Genomic DNA, 24849 nt, shown 5'->3' on the forward strand with positions numbered 1-24849 from the left:
CTTAATGAGTACAAGATTGAGTTTTTTTGCATATGCTTTTATTTCATTTTTCTCAACCATAGCTTATGCTTAAACCACAATTTCTAAGTCAAAGTCTTTCAAAAGCTTTGGGTTAATCTTCTCAAACCACTGATTTATTTAAACCAACTACAGAGAGGATGTAGAGATGAATCAAATGAAAGGGCAACAAACACTTTACAGAGTTTAAATAAACTAAGTGAGAGGGAAAGGTTTTAATGTTGAAATACTTGAATAATGACATTTACCTAGTAATCTGCCTTGCAAAAAAAAAAAAAATTGCAGAAAGCAAGAACTAGTTTCTTTTACTTGTAATTACTACTTGAGAGAACTGTGAAAGGGAGCAGTATTTTTGTATTCTTTTCCAAAGCTGAGAGGAGTCAACATAAAAGGCAGCCCTAGAGGGAGAGCCATCCTTCCTCTCCTCTCAGATGCATTTGAGAATGGCATGATGGGAACCATGATGCTATGGGAGCCACGCAGACATGTAGCTCTGAGGCCTCCATGAAGAAGCCCTGGGAAGCTTAAGTCAATTATTGAATTGTTCTGGTGAAATAGATTTTCCTCTGTTAGCAATTAACTGAATGAAGGTACTAAGTGTGTAAGAAGGGTAGTATTTTCAATAGAATTACTGAATCTATTTTCTTCTCTGTTAGCCTTCTTAATTTGTATGCCCTTGAGCAGAAACATCATAGGAATGGCTGACCTCTTTTGTTTTCCATTTTGTTTTCATTTCCAGTTACTTAGATGGGAAATGTAAACCTGTGAGGGGGGACGTCTAGAAAGTACAAACACTTTGGAGCCATGTTGTCATTAGATGTCTTTTCTTAGAACAATATGCCCCTCCCCAACAGCAAAGCAACAAGCTATCATATAGCTGGGAGACTTGCTTTTGCTGCATTTGACCTCGATTAAACCACTTGAAGCAATTGGCATCTTCACATTTGCTCTTGAGCCAAGAGATGGTATCTTCCTGCAGAAGTTTTCAGCAAGTATTGAACTATGTATAACATCTCTGCTGATAATTTTTTGTGGCAGTAAATGTCATGATCCTGGTAGCCTCTTGTTTATGGGATCTGGGAGGCCGAGGGAAGTGCAACTATTAGAGTCTTTGAAGACGCTGGGGACTGGGATAGGACTTTGGAGATATTAAAGATAGAGTCCCACCACCAGTGCTCCCCGCTTCCCATTTCCTGCATTCTAGTTTTATTTTGTTTCTTCCCAGGAATCTGTGCCTTCAGCTTCCCCAACAGGTACTCCCAAACACAGTCTGAGAAAAACGACAAGCACGGAGGAGCCCAGGGGAACCCATTCCCAGGGGCAGTTCATGATGCCTCTTGCTGTAATGAGCCTGGGAAGCCTGAAGAGTGAGTTTGTGCCCAGTACCTCCACCAAGCAGCGAGGGCCGCAGCCCACACTGTCTGTTGGCCAAGTGTCCAGTAGTCCAGGTAAAAGAGGAGAAAAGCCGCATAATACTGAAGGTGGGGAAATTCACAGGACTGTTCAGGAACCTGAGTGGGGGGCGCACATTGTGTTCAAGCAGATGTTAATGAAGAGATAGCATTTCTTTTAACGGCGATGAGATTTTGATTTTGCTTTAGAAGGTTTAAGAGTTTTCGGTGTCAATTTATCATTGGATGACTTCTACAGTAGGGTTAAATTAACAAGATACAGTGTAATTAAAGCGATTTTTAGATAGTCTATTAGGACTTTTTTCTTATAGGTGAAAATAGTTGCCACCAGCTAGTGATAGTATAAGTAGAAAGAGTCCTGCATCCTTGCAAGCCACTACCCAGACACTGTCCTTGCAAGCCACTAATTCTAAAAAGTATAAAAGAACACATTAAAAAATGTTAGCATAAATTAGGCAACAACAGAAATGCTGTAGCACAGTGTTTAAAAGACATGAACCATCTGGTTATTGGTGTTCTTCTCTCCACTATGAGAATTAGTCATTCCAAATGAGAGCATTATTTTGGAGGCTTTTCTGGTTTTCTGTATATTTTTTTTCCCCTTGAGACAGGGTCTCTCACTGTTTCCCAGACTAGAGTGCAGTGTTGTAATCATGGCTCACTGCAGCACTGACCTCCTGAACTCAAGCGATCCTCCCACCTCAGCCTCCTGAGTAGCTGGGACTACAGGCATGCATCATCACACCCAGCTAATTTTTTTTTTTTTTTTGCGTTTTTTGCAGAGACGGGGTTTCACCATGTTTCCCAGGCTGGGACTTAAACTCCCGAGCTCAAGTCATCCTCCTGCCTTAGCCTCCCAAAATGCTGGGGTTACAGGCGTGAGCCCCCATGCCCGGCCTCTTTTCTGTTGTTAAATGTGTTCTGGATGAATGATGCACCCGATAAGTGGGAGCTGCTCTGAGCTGCTAGAGAGGGAGGCAGAATATGAGCTGCAAAGATCAGTCCAGTGTGTTGGGACTTTGCAAGATGCAGGACACTAGTTGAGAGAGGCTGCTGAGTGTCTTGTTACATAGATTTGAGGAATTGTTAGCTCTCTCTGGTACCTTATAGTCCTATAGGTGACAGGAAAGTGGTTTTAATTATGTTGATCATTCAACAAAATAATTTTCATCACCATAGTAGTAGTTGTGAAACACTATGTGCCAAACATTGTGGTGCATTATTTACATTAATTATTTTGTTCACATTACACTCCTGTAGGGTTTTTTTTGTTTTGTTTTGAGACGGAGTCTCACTCTGTCGCCCAGACTGGAGTGCAGTGGTGCCATCTTGGCTCACTGCAAGCTCCACCCACTGGGTTCACGCCAGTCTCCTGCCTCAGCCTCCCGAGTAACTGGGACTACAGGCGCCTGCCACCACGCCTGGCTAATCTTTTTGTGTTTTTTAGTGGAGATGGGGTTTCACCTTGTTAGCCAGGATGGTCTCGATCTCCTGACCTCGTGATCTACCCCCATTTCACAGATGAAGAGGCAAAGGCTCGCAGAGATTGGGTAATCTGACTTGCCCAAGGTTATGTAGATAGTATTGGAAGAATTGGACTATGAATTTTGGCAGTCTGACTCCAGAACCGAATTGTAACTGAACATGATACTGCTTGCCAGTCTGTCTGCATGCACTTTTAGAGCACAGAGAGGGCTGCACCTGAGGGCCACTCAGCACATGCTGCCTACCGTCACTGATGTTATGACGTCTGTGATGACTAGGAACAAGGCCAGTCTTACATATGTATCAGTGGATGCCTTTAAGAAGTGATTTGGGGCCGGGCACGGTGGCTCAAGCCTGTGATCCCAGCACTTTGGGAGGCCGAGGTGGGCGGATCACGAGGTCAGGAGATCGAGACCATCCTGGCTAACCTGGTGAAACCCCATCTCTACTAAAAAATACAAAAAAAAAAAAACTAGCCGGGCGAGGTGGCGGGCGCCTGTAGTCCCAGCTGCTTGGGAGGCTGAGGCAGGAGAATGGCGTGAACCCGGGAGGCGGAGCTTGCAGTGAGCTGAGATCCGGCCACTGCACTCCAGCCTGGGCGACAGAGCGAGACTCCGTCTCAAAAAAAATAAATAAAATAAAATAAAATAAGAAGTGATTTGGGATGTTTTATAGAAAGAAGGTCTCATTTTTAACAGTATTTCTCCTACTAATTTGCTATTTATTTATGAAATTTCACTATTAATGATATATTGTCTTGGATTAAGACAGTGGTTTTCACACTGTTCCCATATAATCCTAGGATTCCATAGCAGTACCCTAGAGCAGCAGTCCCCAGCCTTTTTGGCACCAGGGACCGGTTTCATGGAAGGCAGTTTTTCCGTGGACAGGGTTGGGGATGGTTTCAGGATGAAACTGTTCCACCTCAGATCATCAGGCATTAGATTCTCATAAGGAGCACATAATCTAGATCCCTTGCTTAAAATCTAATCCCACCACTGATCTGACAGGGAGCAGAGCTCAGGTGGTAATGCTCATTCACCTCCGTCTCACCTCCTGCTGTGAGTACCCGTCCGTGGCCTGGGGGTTTGGGACCCCTGTCCTAGAGAATCTCCAAAGCCTGCTTCATTCCCTTTCCTTACCCCCTTCTACCAGATCAACTCTACATTTATCTATTTCCTGTATTTATCAATGTAACTAACTAATACAAAACTCATTTTTTCAGTGCCCACTTAATGCCAGGTGTTATAATATTTTATTCCCTAGTATATTAACATGCTGTTAGACATGGCTCCTCCTACAGTGCTACTTACAGACTAATGAAAAGACACTGAACATTTAAATATTGATAGATTATAATAAATGTTATCATGGGAAAGACAGAAGAAGAGAGAAGACTGAATTTAGATGAGATGGGAGGGCCGTGCCGCCTGTAAGGCTGTTGAGGCAGCAAAGAGCTTGGCATGTTGGGGGAAACAAAGGACAGTAAGCCTGAGGCTTAGTGAGCAGGAGAGAGAATGGCTTGAAATGAGCTTGGGAAAGAAGGCAGTGGGCTTATGCAGGGCCTCGTAGGGATGTGGGGGAGTTTTACAGAAATAATTTTTTTTTTTTTTTTGAGACGGAGTCTTGCTCTGCCCAGGCTGGAGTGCAGTGGCACAATGTTGGCTCACTGCAACCTCTGCCTCCCCAGTTCAAACCATTCTCCTGCCTCGGCCTTCTGAGTAGCTGGGATTTGGGCGCCCAACACCACCCGTGGCTAATTTTTATGTTTTTAGTAGAGACTGGTTTCACCACGTTGGCCAGGCTGGTCTTGAACTCCTGACCTCAGGTGATCCGCCTGCCTCAGCCTCCCAAAGTGCTGGGATTATAGGTGTGAGCCACCGCACCCGGCTTACAGAAAGAATTTTGGATTAACCATAGCCAGTAAGTGTATAAAAGAAGTGAATGTTATGGACTGTTTATTTTTTTAAGGATCACTCAGGTATTTTGTGGGGAGAATGGTTTTGTGAGGGCTAGACTGGAATTTTGTAGGTCTAATGGAGGAGAGTTCTTTTTGGTCTGGGCAAGAATGAAGGTGGTTTGGATCTGGTCGGTGGAAATGGAAGTGGTTACATGTGGCAATATTTGTTTGAAAAAAGAATTTTAGTGCTGGGAAAAGTTTGTAAACCTTTTGGTAGCATTGTGTGTAGGGAGGGATTGCATAAGGAGTTAGATTTAGTCATCAACCTCCCCCTGGTAGCCTCAGTTGTCACAGCGTGGGCATGAGACACTGAAGAACTGTGACGCGGTCTGTGCTTGGAGTGGAGGCAGGCGGGCAGGGTGTGTTGAGCACATGGAGCTTTGCATCAGGAGGTCTGGCTGCCATAGTGGAGACTCCTGGACAGCCAGTTTTCTGAGTAGTGGACAGCGGGGGGAAGCAGGTAGCTGTAAACATTTTCAAAGACAGAATGAGCTTTGCATTCTTTATTTGTTTAGGGCAACCCCTTTTCGGGTCCCCTTTTCTTCATCACTTCTCTTTCCTTGGGTCCTTGTAGAAGACCATGTCTGCCTGCTGGATTGCATTGTCGTGGATCTCCAGGACATGGACATCTTTGCTGCAGAGAGACATCCAAGAGAATACTCCAAGGCACCAGAGGACAGTAGTGGAGATCTGATCTTCCCTTCCTATTCTGTGAGACAGACAGGAGGAAGCCTCTTAACCGAGCCTTGTAGGCTGAAATTGCAGGTGGAAAGGAATTTGGACAAGTGAGTGGTTTTTTTTTTTTTTTTTTTTTTTTTTTTGAGATGGAGTCTCGCTCTGTCCCTCAGGCAGGCTGGAGTGCAATGGCACAATCTCGGCTCACTGCAACCACCACCTCCCAGGTTCAAATGATTCTCCTCAGCCTCGGCCTCTCGAGTAGCTGGGATTACAGGCACACGCCACCATGTCTGGCTAATTTTTGTATTTTTAGTAGAGATGGGGTTTCACCATATTGTGGTCTCAAACTCCTGACCTCAGGTGTTCTATCTGCCTCAGCCTCCCAAAGTGCTGGATTACAGGCATGAGCCACCATGCCCAGCCAATGTTTTGTATCTGAATAACTGTCTATGATAAGTAGAATCTTAATGTGGAAATCAGTGCTATTAAGTTTGGAAGAACTAGTTATTCACTTATTTCTTCATCTATTTAACAAATGTTTATTGAGTCCCTACTATGTGCTGAACATGAGGGCTACTATGATGAAAGAGAAAACTAATTCCTCTGAAGTCACTTATGTTTTGTTGAGGGATACAGGAAGTTAAGTAGATGATTCTAATTTAGTGTTTGATTTGATCTTTATTTTTTTTTTTTTTGAGATGGAGTCTTGTTCTGTCGCCAGGGTGGAGTGTAGTGGCGAGATCTGGGCTCACTGCAACCTCTGCCTCCTGGGTTCAAGTGATTGTCCTTCCTCAGCTTCTCAAGTATCTGGGACTACAGGCACACTCCCCCACGCCCAGCTAATTTTTGTATTTTTAGTAGACGTGGGGTTTCGCCATGTTGGCCGGGATGGTCTTGATCTCTTGACCTTGCGATCCACCTGCCTTGTCATACCCGCCTTGGCGTATGTACATGGTGGCTTATGCCTGTAATCCCAGCACTTTGGGAGGTTGAGGCAGGCAGATCACAAGTTCAAGAGTTCGAGACCAGCCTGGCCAACGTGGTGAAATCCTGTCTCTACTAAAAATACAAAAATACAAAAATTAGCCAGGCATGGTGGCGTGCACCTATAATCCCAGCTACTTGGGAGGCTGATGCAGGAGAATTGTTTGAACCAGTGGGGCGGAGGGTGCAGTGAGCCGAGATTGAGCCGCTGCACTCCAACCTGGGTGACAGAGCAAGACTCAGTCTCAAAAAAAAAAAAAAAGAAAAACAGCTTTATTATTTGTATAGGGCATGATTTTGAATCTCTTTTTGGCCACTCCCTTCACAGTTCTTGGTTTGGGCAAGTCATTTAATGTCACTTTTTTAGTTTCTCTCTGGATTAATGATACAACTTAGCTGTTCTCACTGGGATGTTTGTGTTTCAGTCTTACGTGTTATTCAAGTGCTCCCTGGCTGGTGTTCAGTTATGGTTGGCATGGGCTATATTTGGTTTTACTGGCTAAGCAGTCTTAAGAGGAGCTTCATTATTTAGAAATTGAACACTTTGTTTTCTTTTCAAGCAATGCTTTCTCCCCCGCAAAAAAAAAGCTTTCCTACTCAGCTTATCTAAACTTTCCCCACTCCCATCAGTGTTTCTGTGCAGATAATTGTACTCTGTTAGGCCTGATAGAAGGTGATGCTGGATGCAGGGTGTCCTGTCAGTCTCACACCGCACACACAGCAGCCCGAGATGGCACTTGGTCAGCCGTCTCCGTTTTTCTTTGTTATTGCATCATTGTCTTTTAAAACTCTGTTGTATGTCGGCTTTTCTCTGCAGACAGAGTCATTTTTTACATACCTCTGCCATTTCAAACGCTATCCCTCTCTATACTTAGAGCATAGTATCTGTAGGATTCACGATGCCCAGTTCACCCATGGGAGGTTAGAGAAAGCTTTTTAGTATTGAGATGAGGTATAGATGTGTGCCCCCTCCCCCCTTCAACTTTACTTCTGTCCATCCCAACTGAGATAATGAACCTATTCGGAGTTTATCCTAATGTCCCATCTGGGCTCAGTATGAAACACTGGTGTGTCTGCCTTTAGTTACCACTAAATCCAAAGAGTTAAAGATCTTGGCATCTTTTCTTTATTGCTTTCCCAACTGTAATATTTAAGCTCTTTCTGAGTCTCTTGAGGTTTTCCTTGTTAATAGATTAGTTAGTTAGCTCATATTAGGTTTAAGGATTTCCTTTCCTTTCCTTACCTCCCTCTCTCCCCTCCTCCCTCCCTCCTTCCCTCCCTCCCTCCCTCCCTTCCTCCCTCCTTCCCTCCCTCTTTTCCTCCTTCCCTCCCTCCCTCCCTCCCCCCTCCCACAGGGTCTCACTCTGTCACACAGGCTGGAATACAGTGGCGCGATCACAGCTTACTGCACCCTTGACTTCCTGGGCTCAAGTGAACCCCCTACCTCAGCCTCCTGAGTAGCTGGGACCACAGGTGCACACCACCACGCCCAGCTGATTTTTGCATTTTTTGTAGAGATGGTGTTTCACTATGTTGTCCAGACTGGTCTTGAACTCCTGGGCTCAAGTGATCCTCCTACCTCAGCCTCCCAGAAGTGCTGGGATTATAGGTGTGAGCCACCACACCTGGCCTGGTTTGAGGATTTTCTAAATGTAAATTTTGGGAGAAAAGGGGCTTTTTATAGTTGAAGCATGCCAGTCGTATTAACTTGTTTCATTTGGAGCTACATGAAATTTTTGTCATTGGAAGTAGGAATTACCTACTTGATAATGTAGGTGAATACACTTTAGCCCCATTATTTGGGTGTGAGCTATGTCAATGTTAAGTTAGTGACTTGTTTGTGTAAGTGATCTTTTTTCTTTTTCGTAGAGAAATAAGTCATACTGTGCCAGACATATCTATCCATGGCAATCTCTCCTCAGTCCACTGCTCTCTGGATCTGTATAAATACAAGCTGATCCGCGGCTTATTAGAGAACAACCTGGGAGAACCCATAGAGGAATTTATGCGGCCTTATGATTTACAAGATCCAAGAATTCATGTGAGTGAGATCTTATGTTCTTCTGTAACTCTCATAGTCTCAGCTGATGGTCACCCTGTGTATCTATTCCTCCAACTCACCCGGAGAAAGAAGGTGGAGCAGCAAGCAAATTAGATTTCTTGGCGTATTAACCTGTTTTTAGGTTGGCATCATCAGCTATGGATTGACGGGCATTTTCCTTTTGTAGACTGTTCTGAGTGGAGAAGTGTACACTTGCATGTGCTTCCTCATTGATATGGTGAATGTAAGTCTGGAGCTTAAAGATCCAAAAAGAAAAGAAGGTGCTGGGTCCCTAGCCAGGTATGCCTTTAATTATATTATTATACTGTTAGTAACAGTATCCAAATAATACACATGTTTTGCGTTCACATGGAGCAGAGGTTGCAGAGTGGTGGCCCGCAGGTGGAATCTCGTCTGCATTGAAAAGTTTAGATGCATTGCTCTATCAGTCAACGTCGGTTAGGTTATGCTGTAGAAACAGACAACCCCAAATTATCAGTGGTTAAAACAGTGAAGCTCTTTTTCTCCCTCATACTGTGTGACCATTGTGGGTCTCAGGCTGTTCTGCTCGTTATAGTTGCTTAGGGTGACAGAGCAGCTAGTGTTTTGATGTGCCAGAGAGGAAAATGAACTCTGGAATTGTCTTGAATGGCAATTAAATGCTTTGGCAGACTTCGTGGAGCTAAAATGTGGTCCCACACAGTGTGATGGAGTCAGGAAGTCCTGACTTGCTGTGTGTCTTAGTAGTCACGGGGTGGGAGATGCAGAACCACTTGATGTGCGGCATTGATGCCTCGCTGGCCAACATTTTCAAAGTTAGGGCGCAGTGGCTCAGGCCTGGAATCCCAGCACTTATGGGAAGCCAAGGCAGGAGGATTGCTTGAGGCCAGGAATTCCAGACTGGCCTGGGCAACATAGTGAGAGACCCTGTCTCTACAAAAAATTAAAAAACTAGCTGCACATGGTGGTGCATGCCTGTAGTCCCAGCTACTGAAGAGGCTAAGGTGAGAGGATCCCTTGAACCAGGAGGTTGAGGCTGCAGTGAACCATGATCACACCACTGCACTCCAGCCTAGGTGACAGAGCTGAAACCTGGTCCCCCCACCGGCCCAAAAAAAAAGTTGCAGGATTTTATATAAAAGGTTTGTATTTAGCTTCTTTTGAAAAACTGGAAGCTTTGGCAATACTAGGTCCATGTTCTCACTTGGAAACATCTGAAAGCGCAGTAGCAATTGCTCCCTTGAAATGGGACATATGCTTACCTAGTACTTCACTTATTTCTGTCACTTCCTTGGTCAATATAGATGTATGAATTCGTGATTACTGGTGTTGAACTTTAAAGAGTGCGTGTCATACTTAATAACCTTTTCATTTTGATCTCTTATCAGCCCTGTAAGCTGGGCATACATCACTCCTCTTTTCCAGATAGAGTTTTTCTGGCTAGCTTAAGGTCGTATGACTGGGAAAGTGGTTTGGCATTTGAAAACAGCACTTCAAGGCCAGTTATTCCCTGTTGAAGCACTCTGTCTTCTAGTTTGTCTTTCTGTTGAAAGTCCACCATGGTCCGTACCTAACTCAGCTGATGAGAGCATTGGTTACTGAAAGTGTGGTCCCAGATTGGTGGTCTTGTGAGCCAGCAATTTTATTCTTTCCTTTTCTTTTCTTTTTCTTTTTTATTTTTTTTTGAGACAGAATCTCTCTCTGTTGCCCAGGCTGGACTGCAGTGGTGCCATCTCGGCTCACTGCAACCTCCACATCCCTGGCTCAAGTGATCCTCCCACCTCAGCCCCCACAAGAAAGCGGGACTACAGGCGTGAACCACCTCACCCAGCAATTTTTTGTGATGATTGGCTATGCCCTTAGTTTTTCTCAATATGGAATAATTCTGCATGTATTGTCATAATGGTACTGAGTAATTACGAATTCCTCATTGCAGCTTTCTCTGTTATAAAAAAAGATGGTTCCAAATGCATTTCCTCTTGGTAGATTAGTTTAATTATTCTCCATGTAAAGAGCATTATTTGTTCCCAGTACACTATAACAGTTTTACATAAACAGTTGGACAGACACTGGAGAGTGAAACATGCAGGCAAGCTAGAAGCTGACAGATGAAGGCCCGAGGGACCCTTGACATTCTTTGGGAATATACAGACTTCTTAGACTTCTGGTGGGTCGTGGGAATGATAACAGATCAAGAATATGTTAAACATGTAGTATTGTTACTTCTCACGCGTTTCCTATGAGCAAGATCATCTTTTTGGAACTGGAAAAGTAAGATCCAAGGCACAGTGACACTAACTCCATTTCAAGGAGTCTATTAACAAAATCAACCAAAAAAACTCAGAATGAAGGTTATTCTCCTTCTGGGACTTAGATCTATTTTTGATTCTGCTTTTGTTATCTTGAACTACACACTTTTGTAAAATGGAAGAGTTGTGTCTCACATTTTGCCTGCTTTCTTTTCTCTTTTTTAGATTTGACTTCAAGAAATGTAAACTGCTCTATGAAAGTTTCTCTAACCAAACCAAGTCCATTAACTTGGTTTCCCATTCCATGATGGCTTTTGACACCCGTTATGCTGGGCAGAAGACGAGCCCTGGCATGACGAACGTGTTCAGCTGTATCTTTCAGCCTGCTAAGAACAGCAGCACCACCCAAGGATCCATTCAGATTGAGCTACATTTCAGGTAGCAGGTCCAGACCCTTCTCTGCCTTTCTCTATGGAGACATTCCCTTTTGGGTCAAGTCTTTTTTGGCTTTAGAACATCAAAAAACCAAGGAATCGCTAGAAAGATAAACAGATAATGGCTTAATCAGTGCAGTGTACTGTATAGTAACGTATTATTCCTATAATCTTGCAGTTTCATTTATTGGCCAAAAGATGTCTCTGTTGCCTTTAAAAATAAAGTAGTTCAGAATTGAGCCTTAAAATCAATCTCCTTGTAAACTATAGACTATTTTAATTTGTAAAATGTCTTGGAGAAGGAAGAAATTATGCTGGTTTAAGGAAAAAAGTAAAAAGACTTTTGGTCTTTACAAATAATGGAAGGGAAGGTGGGCTTGACTTGAATTACCCGTTTATTCCAGTCTTACTGACTCATTATCCATGTATACATAGTTTTTACCGTTTTGAATTAGGTTATATTTTTTCTTTCTGGTATTATGGGAGGCAGTGTTGTATATGGAAAGAACATATATTTTGGAATCAGACAGATCTGGGCTGAAAACCTTGCTCTCTCACTGTCTAGCTATGTGTCTTCAGACAAGTTGTTTAGCCCCTTTGAGCCTCAACTTCCTCTTACATAAAATAGAAAATTACCTCTACCCACCACATGGGGTAGAGGTAATAATTAAAGTAATTCTGGCATATTGCTTGGCACAGTTGGCAGCTGTCATTGTTATTGCTGATATAACGTGTTATTTTATGATACACCATTTGCTGATGTTATGGCTGAACATAGACCTTAAAACTGAAAAATTAAGCCTGATCTAAAGAAGTCTTTCAATGAAAACCCAAAAAGGAGACTTTCCCTTCTGTTCGTGCTTCATGTCATCAGACATGTTGTTAAGTATAAACCACTAAGTAAAAAGATTGTGAAAAACTTTGTGGTTAAGCAAAAAGCAGAACAAAAAGTCATCCGGATTATTCTTACATGTTTCTGTGTGCCTGACATTTCAGTGTGCTGTTCAGAATTCCCCAGGGTTTAGGTTGTGTTTCGTTTTTCGAGAGAGGTCATGATTTCTTCATATGCCTGTAGGAAGTCTAGCAGAGTAGACATTTATACTTTTGTACGAACTTTAAAAAATTCAGGAGTAGGAATCCTGATTGCCTCTTATTGGGCCTTGCCATGAGCCAGGCACTTTAGCTACGCTTAGTGAAATCCTGACAAGTCTGCAAAGGGGGTGACTTCTTCATTTTGCAGTTTCCAAGTTAGAAACTTGGAGAAGGGTTAGTTCACTCTTCTAAGGTCACACAGCTAGTAGGTCAGGAAATCAGAGGTCAAACCTGGGTCTGTGATGTTAAAGCCAATGACGTTTCCAACAGGTTTCTCGTCATTGGGCTGATTGCAGTCATGTGATAAGATGGTTGCATTTTGCAGTTCATTTGGTGGAACTTTGAACAAGAGGCTGGCATCTGTTTGGTCCATCTGGAGAAACATTTCTTTTTTTTTGTTTTTTTTTGAGACGTAGTCTCACTCTGTTGCCCAGGCTGGAGTGCAGTGGCACGATCTCCGCTCACTGCAACCTCCGCCTCCCAGGTTCACGCCATTCTCCTGCCTCAGCCTCCTGAGTAGCTGGGACTACAGGCGCCTGCCACCATGCCTGGCTAGTTTTTGTATTTTTAGTAGAAACGGGATTTTACCATATTGGCCAGGCGGCTGTCAAACTCCTGACCTTGTGATCTGCCTGCCTTGGCCTCCCAAAGTGCTGGGATTACAAGTGTGAGCCACCACACCCAGCCAGGAAACATTTATTTTTGAGTTTACTTTATTATTATTAATCTGGCTTCCTAGACTATCAGGTAGTTGTCTCCTTCTTACCATATTTTTAATATACAGGGGGCCTGGAAATATTTATGTATTATAGGTGCATAATTTATTGGAGTCAAATAATAAAGCCTTACCTTGGCTCTTACTAACAGAAATACTATTGTTAGCGAGAGGAGTGAAATGTTCTTTTGATGGGAATTTTTGAACGCCTTTCGTGTCTGAAGAATTACTCTTCTGTTGGGATCTTGTGTGTCAAATATAAATCACTTCACAGTGTTTAAAGGCTTGAAATATTTTCCAGAAAAGGGATCCAACACACTGTGACTTTCCAGTTAAATACAGAACTCTGACAATCTGTGTTCAAAATGGGGTGGAAACATTTTACTGAGGGCAACATTTTTTCTCTGTTACAAAAGAGTAGAGTGTTTCTGTGAAAAATGCTGTGTCTGTAAGAAGGAGCCATGCATCATGATGCCCTTTTACTGGAGGCAGTGAGCCAGGTTTAGGAGAAATGGGAGAGCAGAGAAACCAGCCTTAGAAATATTTCCAAGTTAGGTTTTCCCAAATAGGAGTACCTTTTAGGGCAGGGAACCAGGTACATGTAGTAGCTAGAACCCTAGAGTCTCTTTTAGGCTTACGGAACCAAGTTCAACCCAGAAAACCCCATTGAAGTGCTCCAGCCCCTGTTTCTCTTGTCCTGCTCATCTGAGGCCTATCCATTAGTAGGCCGGGCCTGCATCATGGTTTGAGGTCAGGCCTGAGAGTCCCCCTTGGGTTTTCACTTCAAAAATAGACTTTGGAGTAATGGCAACTTGTCCCCCGGCCCCCACCCCAACTCTACCTCTAGGTTGCTTAGGGGACATTTATCCCTGGTAAATGTCATCTTACTTGTTCTCCTCTGGCCAAAAGATCTGGGCCGTCTGGTCAGTTTCAGCTAGAGAAACAATCTAGTACTAGTGTGTATAAACTTGGTATTATTTATAAAGAAGTGATCCTAGATGTCGAAGAAGGAGTGCCTCATTGATCTTCTTGAAATAGCCCATAGGGAAAGAAAGTGACATTTATCAAATATCTGCTATGTGCTTGGTGCTTTATTTCTTATCATATTAATATTCTTCATTTTATAAGTGGGAAGACGGGCTGAGCGAAGGTAGGTGACTTTCTTAAGATAACACAGCTCGTAAATGGCAGTATTTAAGTCTGCGTCTCTGACTTCAAAGCCTGTGCTCTTTACCATGCCAGAGTTTCTTGACCTTAGCACTATTGACGTTTTAGGTCAGATAATTCCTTATTATGGGGCTGTCCTGTACATTGTGGGATAGTTAACAGCATCCCTGGCCTCTACCTATACTACATACTAATAACAACCCCCTCTAGTTGCAATTGCAATTAAAATGTGAATAAGAAATGTCTCCAAGGGCCAGGTGCAGTGGCCCACACCTGTAATCCTAGCACTTTGGGAGGCTGAGGCGGGAGGATCACTTGATCCCAGGAGTTTCAAGTTACAGTGAGCTATGATTGTGCCACTGAATTCCAGTCTGGATAACAGAGTGTGACCCTGTCTCTGGAAAAAAAAAAAAAAGAAATAATGTCTTCAGGGGAGCAAAACCATCTGATTGAGAACCTCTGAGCTATGCTATCTATGCTGCTTTCTTATAAAATGTTCCTTGTTTAAAAATATGATTAACTTATTACACTGAATGTGTTATTAAACCAGTAATACACTGAAAGTGTTATTCAACCATTGTTCAAAGTTTACTGATACTCTAAGCAGACAGTTTAGAAAATACTGGAATACCACCTGCCAAAACCAAGCAGTACATTTGCAGGTTATTGAAATACCATGTTTCTTTTTTCCTATTTAGTTTCTCCTGTCTTCTTTTTATAGATCTACCAAGGATTCCTCCTGCTTTACAGTAGTTCTCAACAATCTCCGTGTGTTTCTCATATTTGACTGGCTACTGTTAGTCCATGATTTTCTCCACACTCCCAGTGATATTAAGAAACAAAATCACGTTACTCCTTCTCGCCACCATAACTCTAGCAGCGAATCTGCTATAGTTCCCAAAACTGTGAAGAGTGGAGTAGTTACCAAGCGGTCTTCCCTTCCTGTGTCCAATGAAAGGCACCTGGAGGTCAAGGTCAATGTAACAGGTGATTATATGTCGGTGTGATTCATTGGTGCTTAGTTTGGATGTTAGACTCAGTATCTGTGTTACAGGATGATTTCTCTTTTGCCTCCCATTTTTCACATGAGCACTTACACATTTGCCTCTTTTACAGACCTGAAAGCATCAGAGGTCTTGGCCTCTATTTTCAGGTGGGAGCTGCCTCGCCCACTGAAGGCTGTGGGGTTGCTTGTCCCTGCCCCCTGCCTGCCTAGTGCTTATGCCTGGCCCGAGCACCCGCCTGGCAGCGGTCTTTTTTTTCCCAGTGTACGGTCTGTCTTCAATTTGCTGTTTGATCTTTAGGGCCCTAGCAGATGTGGTTTGTGGAGTTTAGGCAAGTTTAGTATGTGAAAACCTCAGTTTTGAAGATAAGTAAGTGGGGGGATTTTTATTTTCATTACAAAAAGAATGTTTTTCTTTGTATAGATGGATTTACGATGGCTTTTGTTGACTAGCGAACTCATCTAGTGTATCTGTATGTATTTGTGTATTTATTGTTACGTTTCTGATACCTGTACCTGCTTCTCAATGATTCTGATGAAGCTGGCTAGCACAATGCGTTTTACATGAGTTCAGTTACAAAAGCTTCATCTATATATGGTTTTTGATAAAAATACAGTGTAAAGCAGAGTGAATTTACTATTAAATATATACAAATAACTTGAAAACTTACCGATTTCAAAAATCTCGACATTAAATTGGTCTACGTTCTTTGTAAACAACCTTGTAAATAGCTACTTAGATACATAGTGCCTGGCCAACATTAGTACCTGAGTCTTCTTCCTGGAATTTTCAATCAGGTCATCACTTAGAGAAAGGATGATTTTGTGAACTGCTGAATATCTCCTAGGCCTCCCAGGAGGACTGGGGTGCAGTTTCTCTATCTAGTTTAGAAATATTCTAAAGAGAGAAATCACATCCCAGTCTTTCCTGCTGCTGCAGGGCTCTGTTGGCTTAGCTGCACATGGCCAGATGCAGAATATTGGTTCAGGATGACGGTGTTAGTAAATGTCAGCAGACATTTTGCAGAACAAATCTTACTGGTTCATGTTGTAGCCTGGTGGAAATGGGCTGCCTCGTTTGCAACAGCCTCTGGTGTTTTCCAGCTTCCCAGCTCTGGCTTGATTGACAATGTTGTCCTTTCCAGGCACGGAGTTTGTGGTCGTTGAAGATGTGTCCTGCTTTGACACCAGTGCCATTATTCTGAAAGGCACCACAGTGCTCACCTATAAGCCCCGGTTTGTTGATCGTCCCTTTTCAGGAAGTTTGTTTGGCATCGAGGTAAGAAGTCTATGTGTTGATCACAGCACTGCATGTTGGCTCACGAGAAAAGCATCTGGAAGATAATTTTACCTCTTAAACTTTCATTAGGGGAAGTAATTCATGGAATTGGAAGACCCTTGCCCTCTTCTCCTGTTTGTTTTCTCCCCAAATCTCCCTGGCTATTTTAATGCATGAATTCAGTCTCCCTGTGTTAGGCTATAAATATGCAGAGGGCAGTTGCCTCTTTCTCTTACACCCTTTCTTCCTCAAGAAGTTCAAGGAGACTTCTTCAGTCCCCACTGCCCTGTGAGGCCCCTTGTCGTGCCCTCTCGTTCTGCAGACCTCATGCATGAAGGTGAGGCTGTGGATCTCATTTCCCCTGCATCCCCCTCCTCACCTGGAGTGCAGCCCTGTGAAGAGCTAGGGCTTTGGGAAGGGAAACCTATTTATACAAAGTGCTAAGGATCTTATATGTTATCCTTTCAGGAATACCTGATCTATAAAAGGGCAGCTCTGCAGAGTCCTGCCTGGCTGAAAGGAGCGCATGGATAATAGTGGTGCTTTAGGCTCTCATGTCATCTCATGAAGAAGATAATTTGTGCTGGAGCGGCCTTTGTAGCTCGAAAATGCCATTATGCAATATTAGGCCAAAAGTGCTTTGTCTCTTGTTAAGCCATGTGGTGTGGAGACAGAAGGGGAACCGTGGCAAGTTCTTGTTTCTGTCAGATGTTTGTACTTGACTCATGTCAGCTCACATTCCCCATGCCATACTGTTAGCATATTGGTCAGGGTTCCTTTTGCTTTATGATTAGACTTTTCATGCTCTTTTCTTTCCAGTGGTATTGCTCAAAGTTTGAACGAATAAAACTTATTTTCACTGTTAGGAGTATGTGGTTTATGGTTTTGAGACAAACAGTGGAATAAGGCCTGTAGGGACTCTACTTCTTGACCGCTTGTTTCTCTCTTGTAAAGAAACCTCCGTTTGAGAGGAAGGATTTGCATACTGGTGTGATGTGAGTTGATCATGAAATTGCAATTCATCTGCCTTCCAAGCCACCACAATACTAGCTTTGAATGGAGAATCTTGGTGATTGATTAATGAACTGTCAGGTACAATTGGGTTTTGTGTAGCAGAAACCCCTGAAGGAAAAAGGAAAATGAAACTTTTCTGCTCTAAAGTCTTAGGACAACTACATGGCAAAATATTTGAGATCGCTGGAAACTCCTTTCAGTCCTGCCTTTTAGACAGCACAATTGGGTCTGAATTTTAAGACCAGCTTGATAAATCATTGGGGGAGAATTTATAGCTTATGAATTTTGAATTTTGAATATGGCAAAGGACCTTGGTGTCACATGTTTTTCAACAGCACTAGGGTGTGCCCCAGAAAGGTGGTGGAGGGGGTGAAGGGGTAAGAAGGACCCAAGTGATGGCTGTTTTCTTTCCTCTGTGCTCATGCAAAATAATTTGGTCCTAGAATTGGAGTCCTTTCTCCCTCTCTCCCTTCTTTCTCTCTCCCAATGAATGTATTTATTTTTTAACCTTTTATTATAGAACATTTTCAAATATATACAAAGTAAACAGAATAATATCATGAACTCCATATGTACCTATCATCCAGCTTTAATAATGTATTTATTTTTAATTATGAAAATATCATGGGGAGGGGAAATAACCTATGAAAAATCGTATATGATTTCTGTGGACATTTTGGTGTGTTTCTTTCCTTGAAGTCGGGGAGTAACATTATTTTGGGTTGTATTTTCACACAGTCTGTGTTGTAACTGTCTTCTTACAATCTGTGTGGTCTTTTTTGTCATTTTTTAAATGGCTGCAAATACTCCATTGAGTAGATACGATATAACCTTGGCTGCTCTTAATTTTTTTTAACTATTAAATAATGGTTTAGTGAATCTTTTTTTTTTTTTTTTTTTTTTTTTGTTTCTAGAGAGAAGTAGGATTATTGGATCAAAGGGTGTGAGATTCGTAAGGCTTTTGGGATGTATTGCTAAACTGCCTTTTCCTCTGGGTGAACCACTGCCTGTGCTCTCGGCAGTGGTGGGGGGCCTCACTCTTCACAGTATTTGTTTCAGCAGTTGTTACAGGTCTTGGGATAACACATGGCCGATGGCTTCTGAGTTAGCCTCTTTGTGCTGATAGTTGGACCCTTCCTCAATCAGACATTAATTCTCGCCATATTGCATTTCATTCTCTAGGTGTTTTCATGCCGACTGGGGAATGAGCAAGATACAGCTCTTTCAATTGTGGATCCTGTACAAATTCAAGTGGAGTTGGTGGGGAATTCTTCTTATCAAAATAGTTCAGGATTGATGGATGCATTCAATAGTGAAGATTTCCCACCTGTCCTGGAGGTAATGATGCAAAATCTGTGTAATATGTTGATACGCTCTCAAACAGTTTCCTATGCAGGCGTACTTACTTACTCTGAGCCCAACAACCTCTTTTTTTTGTTTTTGAGATGGAGTGTCGCTCTGTCGCCCGGGCTGGAGTGCAGTGGCGCAATCTCGGCTCACTGCAGGTTCACGCCATTCTCCTGCCTCAGCCTCCTGAGTAACTGGGACTACAGGCACCCGCCACCACGCCTGGCTAATTTTTTGTATTTTTAGTAGAGACGGGGTTTCACCGTGTTAGCCAGGATGGTCTCTATCTCCTGTCCTCGTGATCTGCCCGCGTCGGCCTCCCAAAGTGCTGGGATTACAGGTGTGAGCCACCGCACCTGGCCCCAACAACCTCTTAGTTATTTTAGCACATACAGAATAAATATGACATTGTTTCTGTCCTAGAAGATCCTACAGTCTTGGGGAGGATAAAAGTCCTGAGTTGTCTTGTAGAATATAGAAGCTTATAGAAAGCAGAACTCAGCATAGGTAGGAATCTTGAGTGAGACTCCACGTAAGGTGGATTTGGGAGGAAGGGTAGGATGTAGATAATCAGAGAGGAGGAGGGAGAGCATTCCAAATGAATAACCTAAATTGAGTGGAAGCAGGACGGTCTAACTAGAGCAAAGAACTATGTAGGGAAGTAAGGAGGATCCAAGGTGAAGCAAGGGAAGGCAGGCTTGAGAATTGGGCATTTGATTTCCTTGGTTGAATGGAGATAATTAATCCATTTGAACCATAGGAGGTTAAAAAAGAAAAGCCATTCTGATATTTATGTATTTATTTATTTAGTTTTTTGAGATGGAGCCTCGCTGTGTCGCCCAGGCTGTAGTGCAGTGGTGCGATCTCGGCTCACTGCAAGCTCCACCTCCTGGGTTCACGCCATTCTCCTGCCTCAGCCTCCCAAGTAGCTGGGACTACAGGTGCCCGCCACCATGCCTGACTAATTTTTTGTATTTTTAGTAGAGACGGAGTTTCACCTTGTTAGCCAGGATGGTCTCGATCTCCTGACCTCAGAATCTGCCCACCTTGGCCTCCCAAAGTGCTGGGATTACAGGCGTGAGCCACCATGCCCGGCCGGTCTTTTTTTTTCCTCCCGGAAAAAAAAAAATTAGTTAATAAAACACCATTTTCAGACATTGAGACAGCCATCCAGAGTGCTCATTTGTGCACTAGTCTGGTTTTGGTGTCTGCACTGCCTGTACCAGAGGTAGCTGTACTGTTCATTTCTCAGTAAGACTGGATTTCAGGAAGTAGTGGCAAACTTGACTCATTTAAGCTATGTTTGAATAAAGAAGAGATAAATTTTGTTGGTTGGTCATTTTGTTTGAGAGATTTAAAAAATTAAATAGATCCATGCAAAAGGGATTGAGAAATGTTGCTGATAGGTGCTCCTTTCTCCCCCAGAGCCATCTTTGGTCCTCTGCTTTAATGATTAATATACTTGTATGAAAATCATCCTGCTGAAATACTAATTGCTCTAGTAATTATCCTAGCTTAGTATTTTTTACGTGGTGCAGTTTTGTGACCATTTGACCTCATAGTTGAGACATATTACCTTATGGTTATTAGTGCTTAATTTCAAGATCTTTGCAATCTTTTAAATGAGAAATTTGGTGCAGTATCTGTTGGACTTTTAGAACTTGAAATAGGAATTACATCTGTAAGTGATATGGATGCAAAACCACTGCAGCTGTAAAAAAATTGCTACCTTTTTTACATTTTGTTAGATTCAGTTACAAGCCCTGGATATCAGACTTTCCTATAATGATGTTCAGCTGTTTCTTGCCATTGCAAAATCCATCCCAGAGCAAGCTAATGCTGCAGTGCCAGACTCAGTGGCCCTGGCGTCAGACTCTGTTGAAAGTTACCTTCCAGGTGCATCTCGCGTTGGAGAGGAAATCAGAGAAGGGACAAGACACACGTTAGATCCTGTCTTGGGTAGGTGTTTAACTATAAAACCCACTCAGTCTTGCTAATTACGCTTCTTCTTTTTGACTCTTAAAATTTTCTTTTGCACAATTAAATTGTTCATAGTTTAATTGTGTGTCATTAAGTATAACTGTAAGTCCTAAGTATGACTCTCTCATTTTTTAAAATTTAAAAACCAACAAGACATCCCTAACCAACTACACCACTATTTTTCCTCTTTCAGTTTTTTCCAGAGTTACCTGGATAATGCCAAAGTTGAGTTTTAAGCTTTGAGAGTTCTCCTCTGAAGTTATATGAGTAACACTAAGTTTTATTTTTAAACTTTTATTATTAATTTATTGGTTTATTTTGAGACAGGGTCTTGCTCTGTCACCCAGGTTGGAGAGCAGTGGTGTGATCATAGCTCATTGCAGCCTCAAACTCCTGGGCCCAAGCTATCTTCCCTCCTCAGCCTCCTGAGTAGCTGGGAGGGACTACAGGTGTGTGCCACCATGCCTCACTAATTTTTAATATTTTTTTGTAGAGACGGGGTCTTGCTATTTTTCCCAGGCTGGTCTTGAGTTCCTGATCTCAAGTAGTCCCCCTACCTTAGCCTCCCAAAGTGTTGGGATTACAGGTGTGAGCCACTGTGCCCACCCCTAATTTTAAGCTGTTTACAGGGGAAAATGTAGGGGCCAGATGGCAGAATGAAGGGGCCAGATGGGAAATAGACCTTTCCCCCCAATTCCTGGCAAGGACATCACTTTAAAAACACAGTCAATATGAGGAAAAGACTCAAAGATTTCAGGGTACACTTGATTGAACTCTCCAATTAGGAGTCCAGTTTTGCTTAGCAAAATGAAATGTTTTAGTCACAGGTTTTTGAATTTCTTTTCTTTTTTTCTAAAATTAGTTTGTAGATTAATTTACATAAAATTATTTATGAAAATTATATGCTATTTGTTTCCTAGAGTTACAGCTGGCTAGGCTGCAGGAGCTGGGATTCAGCATGGATGATTGTCGCAAAGCTCTTTTGGCGTGTCAAGGTAATTTGAACAGGATTCTGTTACCCATTGTTTATCTTGATGATATGCTTCCTTCCCATTTCCTCTCTTGCTGCCACAAGGCGACTTAGAGAACTGAGTGTGTTTGGAGGACCCTTTATGTGTTTTCTCTGGACTGCATATCATCTTAGGTCAGTAATAATGACGTCGCCCAGGCTGGAGTGCAGTGGTGTCATCTCAGCTCACTGCAGCCTCTGCCTACCCAGTTCAAGCCATTCTCCTGCCTCAGCCTCCTGAGGACCTGGGGTTATAGGCATGCACCACCACACCTAGGTAATTTTTGTATTTTTAGTAGAGATGGGGTTTCACCATGTTAGCCAGACTGGTCTCGAACTTCTGACCTCAAGTGATCCGCCCACCTTGGCCTGCCAAAGTGCTGGGATGACAGGCAGCAGTCTTTTATAGTGGATAAGAATTTGGGCTCTGAGGCCGGATGCAGTGGCTCATGCATATAATCCCAGCACTCTGGGAGGCAGAGGCAGACGGATCGCCTGAGGTCAGGAGTTTGAAACCAATCTGGCCAATATGGTGAAACCCTGTCTTTACCAAAAGTACAAAAAAAAAAGAAATTAGCTGCGCATGGTGGTGCACACCTGTAGTCCCAGCTACTCAGGAGGCTGAGGCAGGAGAATCGCTTGAACCGGGGAGGCGAAGGTTACAGTGAGCCAAGATCATGCCCCTGCACTACAGCCTAGGCAACAGAGTGAGACTGTCTCAAAAAAATAAACGGCTCTGGAGCTGACTGACTGGGTTCAGATCCTTATTCTCTGCCACTACTTATTAATGACTTCGGGAAGTGGCTTTGACCTCTGTGAACCAGTGCTTCCTTATCTGTGGAAAGAAGATAAGAGGCTGCCTCCCTCAGAGATTTGATGTAAGTAAATTACTATATGCAAAGCACTAAGAAAGTGCTAGCACATAGTAAGTGCTCTATAAATGTTAGCCACTGTTACTAGTGGTCATACTAATGGTGGTGATACTGATAATTATGACCATTTATTGAGGTCCTGTATGCCTATCTTTGTGTTGTCTTGTTGCATCCTCTTCATAGCCCTTGGAGGCAGACATTATTATTCCCACTTGAAATGAGGAAACCAGCTCAGACTGGAACTGCTTAAGTAAACTTGTTTGAGGTCACATTTTAGTCCCCTACGATGGGCTTAAAGCCAGGTCTACCTGCCTCCTAAATCTGTGTTCTTTCTACTCCATCTCACTTGCTTTCTGTCTCTATGTTTCCCTTTCTCTTCAAAAAGAGAAATACAGTGCAGGCTGCATTTCCTTCCATCTTTTTTCTCCCTTTTTTTAAGAGACAGGGTCTCACTGTGTTGCCCAGGCTGGAATGCAATCATAGCTATGCTGTAATCATAGCTCACTGCAGCCTCCAGCTCCTGGGCTCAAGCAATTTTCCTGCCTCAGCCTCCTTTCCAGTCTTTACACTTGGGTGTACTTTCTCTCTTTCTACTTCTCTCTTTTTTTTTTTTTTTTTGAGACAGACTCTCGCTCTGTTGCCCAGGCTGGAGTATGGTGGCGCCATCTCGGCTCACTGCAACCTCTGCCTCCCAGGTTCAAGTGATACTCCTACCTCGGTCTTCCAAGTAACTGGGATTACAGGTGCCCGCCATCACACCCAGCTAATTTTTGTATTTTCAGTAGAGACGGGGTTTCACTTTTTTGAACAGGCTGGTCTCAAACTCCTGACCTTGTGATCCGCCCGCCTCGGCCTCCCAAAGTGTTGGGATTACAGGCGTGAGCCACTGCACCCGGCCTCTTTCTACTTCTCTACCTACTGTGGACAGTATATCCAACACACACACATGCACACATTAAATTTTTAATGTACTGATAGATTCTGTTGCTAATACAATTTTATAGTCTTTTAAAAATATTTTATTGAATTATGATTGTAATTTTGTTATGATATACTTAATATAGCAACAGCATCTTCCCGTGTCATTGAAATTATTTATCAACAGTGATCTTTTTACATTTACTCTAAGGATGTAGTATAATTTACTTAATCGTTCTTCACTTGTTACTCATTCAATATTATACACACATATATAGTAAACATTTTTTGATGTGAACTTTTGTCTATGCCTTTTAATGTATCCTTGGTAGAGAGATCTATATTTTAAATACCAGACCAAAAGGTATAGATATATTTTTTCAGGCTCTTTACTTGACTTCTTTCTTTTTTATTTTTCAATTTTAATTTTTTAAAATTTTCTTGGGGCTCTTGAATTGACAAATCTTTTTCTAAAAAAATTGTATCTGGATTAAATTCCAGCCAATCTATTTGTGAAAAGGCTTGTTTCATGACATACTCTTTTACATTAGCTTACCTTTTGGATTCTGAAAAAAATGAAGGTAGACCTAGTTCTCATGTGTTCCATGGTTTTGTTTTACCCAGTCATCATTAGTTTTTGGTTTAATTAATTTTATACCTCTTAATGTTTACTTTTCCTGTGCTTTTTACTCTTTCTTTAACAATTGGAGCACCTCTTTTTTTTTTTTTTTTGATTTTTTTAATTAAAGTTCTGAGAACCTTTTGGAATTTTTTTTTTTTATTTTAATTTTAGATACAGGGTTTTGCTCTGTTGCCCAGGCTGGAGTGTAGTGGTGGCGCGATGATCATGGCTCACTCTAGCTACAAACTCTTAGGCTCAAATGATCCTTCCACCTAACTCTCCTGAGTAGCTGGGACTACAGGATGTGCCACCATAACTGGCTAATTTTTAGATTTTTTTGTAGAGATGGGATCTTGCTATGTTGCCCAGGCTGGTCTCAAATTTCTGACCTAAAGTTATCTTCTCACCTAAACCTCCCAAAGCATTAGGATTATAGGCATTAGCCACTGTGCTCGGCCTCTTTTTGGTTATTTATTTATTTATTTATTTTTTTGAGGCAGAGTTTCGCTCTTGTTGCCCAAGCTGGAGTGCAATGGTGCGATCTTGGCTCCCTGCAGCCTCCGCCTCCTG

At 42.5% G+C, this 24849-nt stretch overlaps 1 protein-coding gene across 2 annotated transcripts in view; it reads left to right on the plus strand.

Annotated features, from left to right (window-relative positions):
- The window catches only part of VPS13D (vacuolar protein sorting 13 homolog D), a 285687-nt gene that overhangs the window by 75794 nt on the left and 185044 nt on the right, over nt 1-24849 (plus strand). For both annotated transcript variants that reach the window (XM_025382385.1, XM_025382394.1), the window contains exons 26-35: nt 1244-1466; nt 5450-5660; nt 8407-8578; nt 8766-8878; nt 11053-11265; nt 14957-15222; nt 16384-16517; nt 18714-18869; nt 20627-20837; nt 21779-21853. In XM_025382385.1, the coding sequence (XP_025238170.1) occupies nt 1244-1466; nt 5450-5660; nt 8407-8578; nt 8766-8878; nt 11053-11265; nt 14957-15222; nt 16384-16517; nt 18714-18869; nt 20627-20837; nt 21779-21853 (1774 nt within the window). The remainder of the gene's footprint in view (nt 1-1243; nt 1467-5449; nt 5661-8406; nt 8579-8765; nt 8879-11052; nt 11266-14956; nt 15223-16383; nt 16518-18713; nt 18870-20626; nt 20838-21778; nt 21854-24849) is intronic.

Source organism: Theropithecus gelada, chromosome 1, assembly GCF_003255815.1.
Source record: "Theropithecus gelada isolate Dixy chromosome 1, Tgel_1.0, whole genome shotgun sequence".
Lineage (NCBI taxonomy): Eukaryota > Metazoa > Chordata > Mammalia > Primates > Cercopithecidae > Theropithecus > Theropithecus gelada.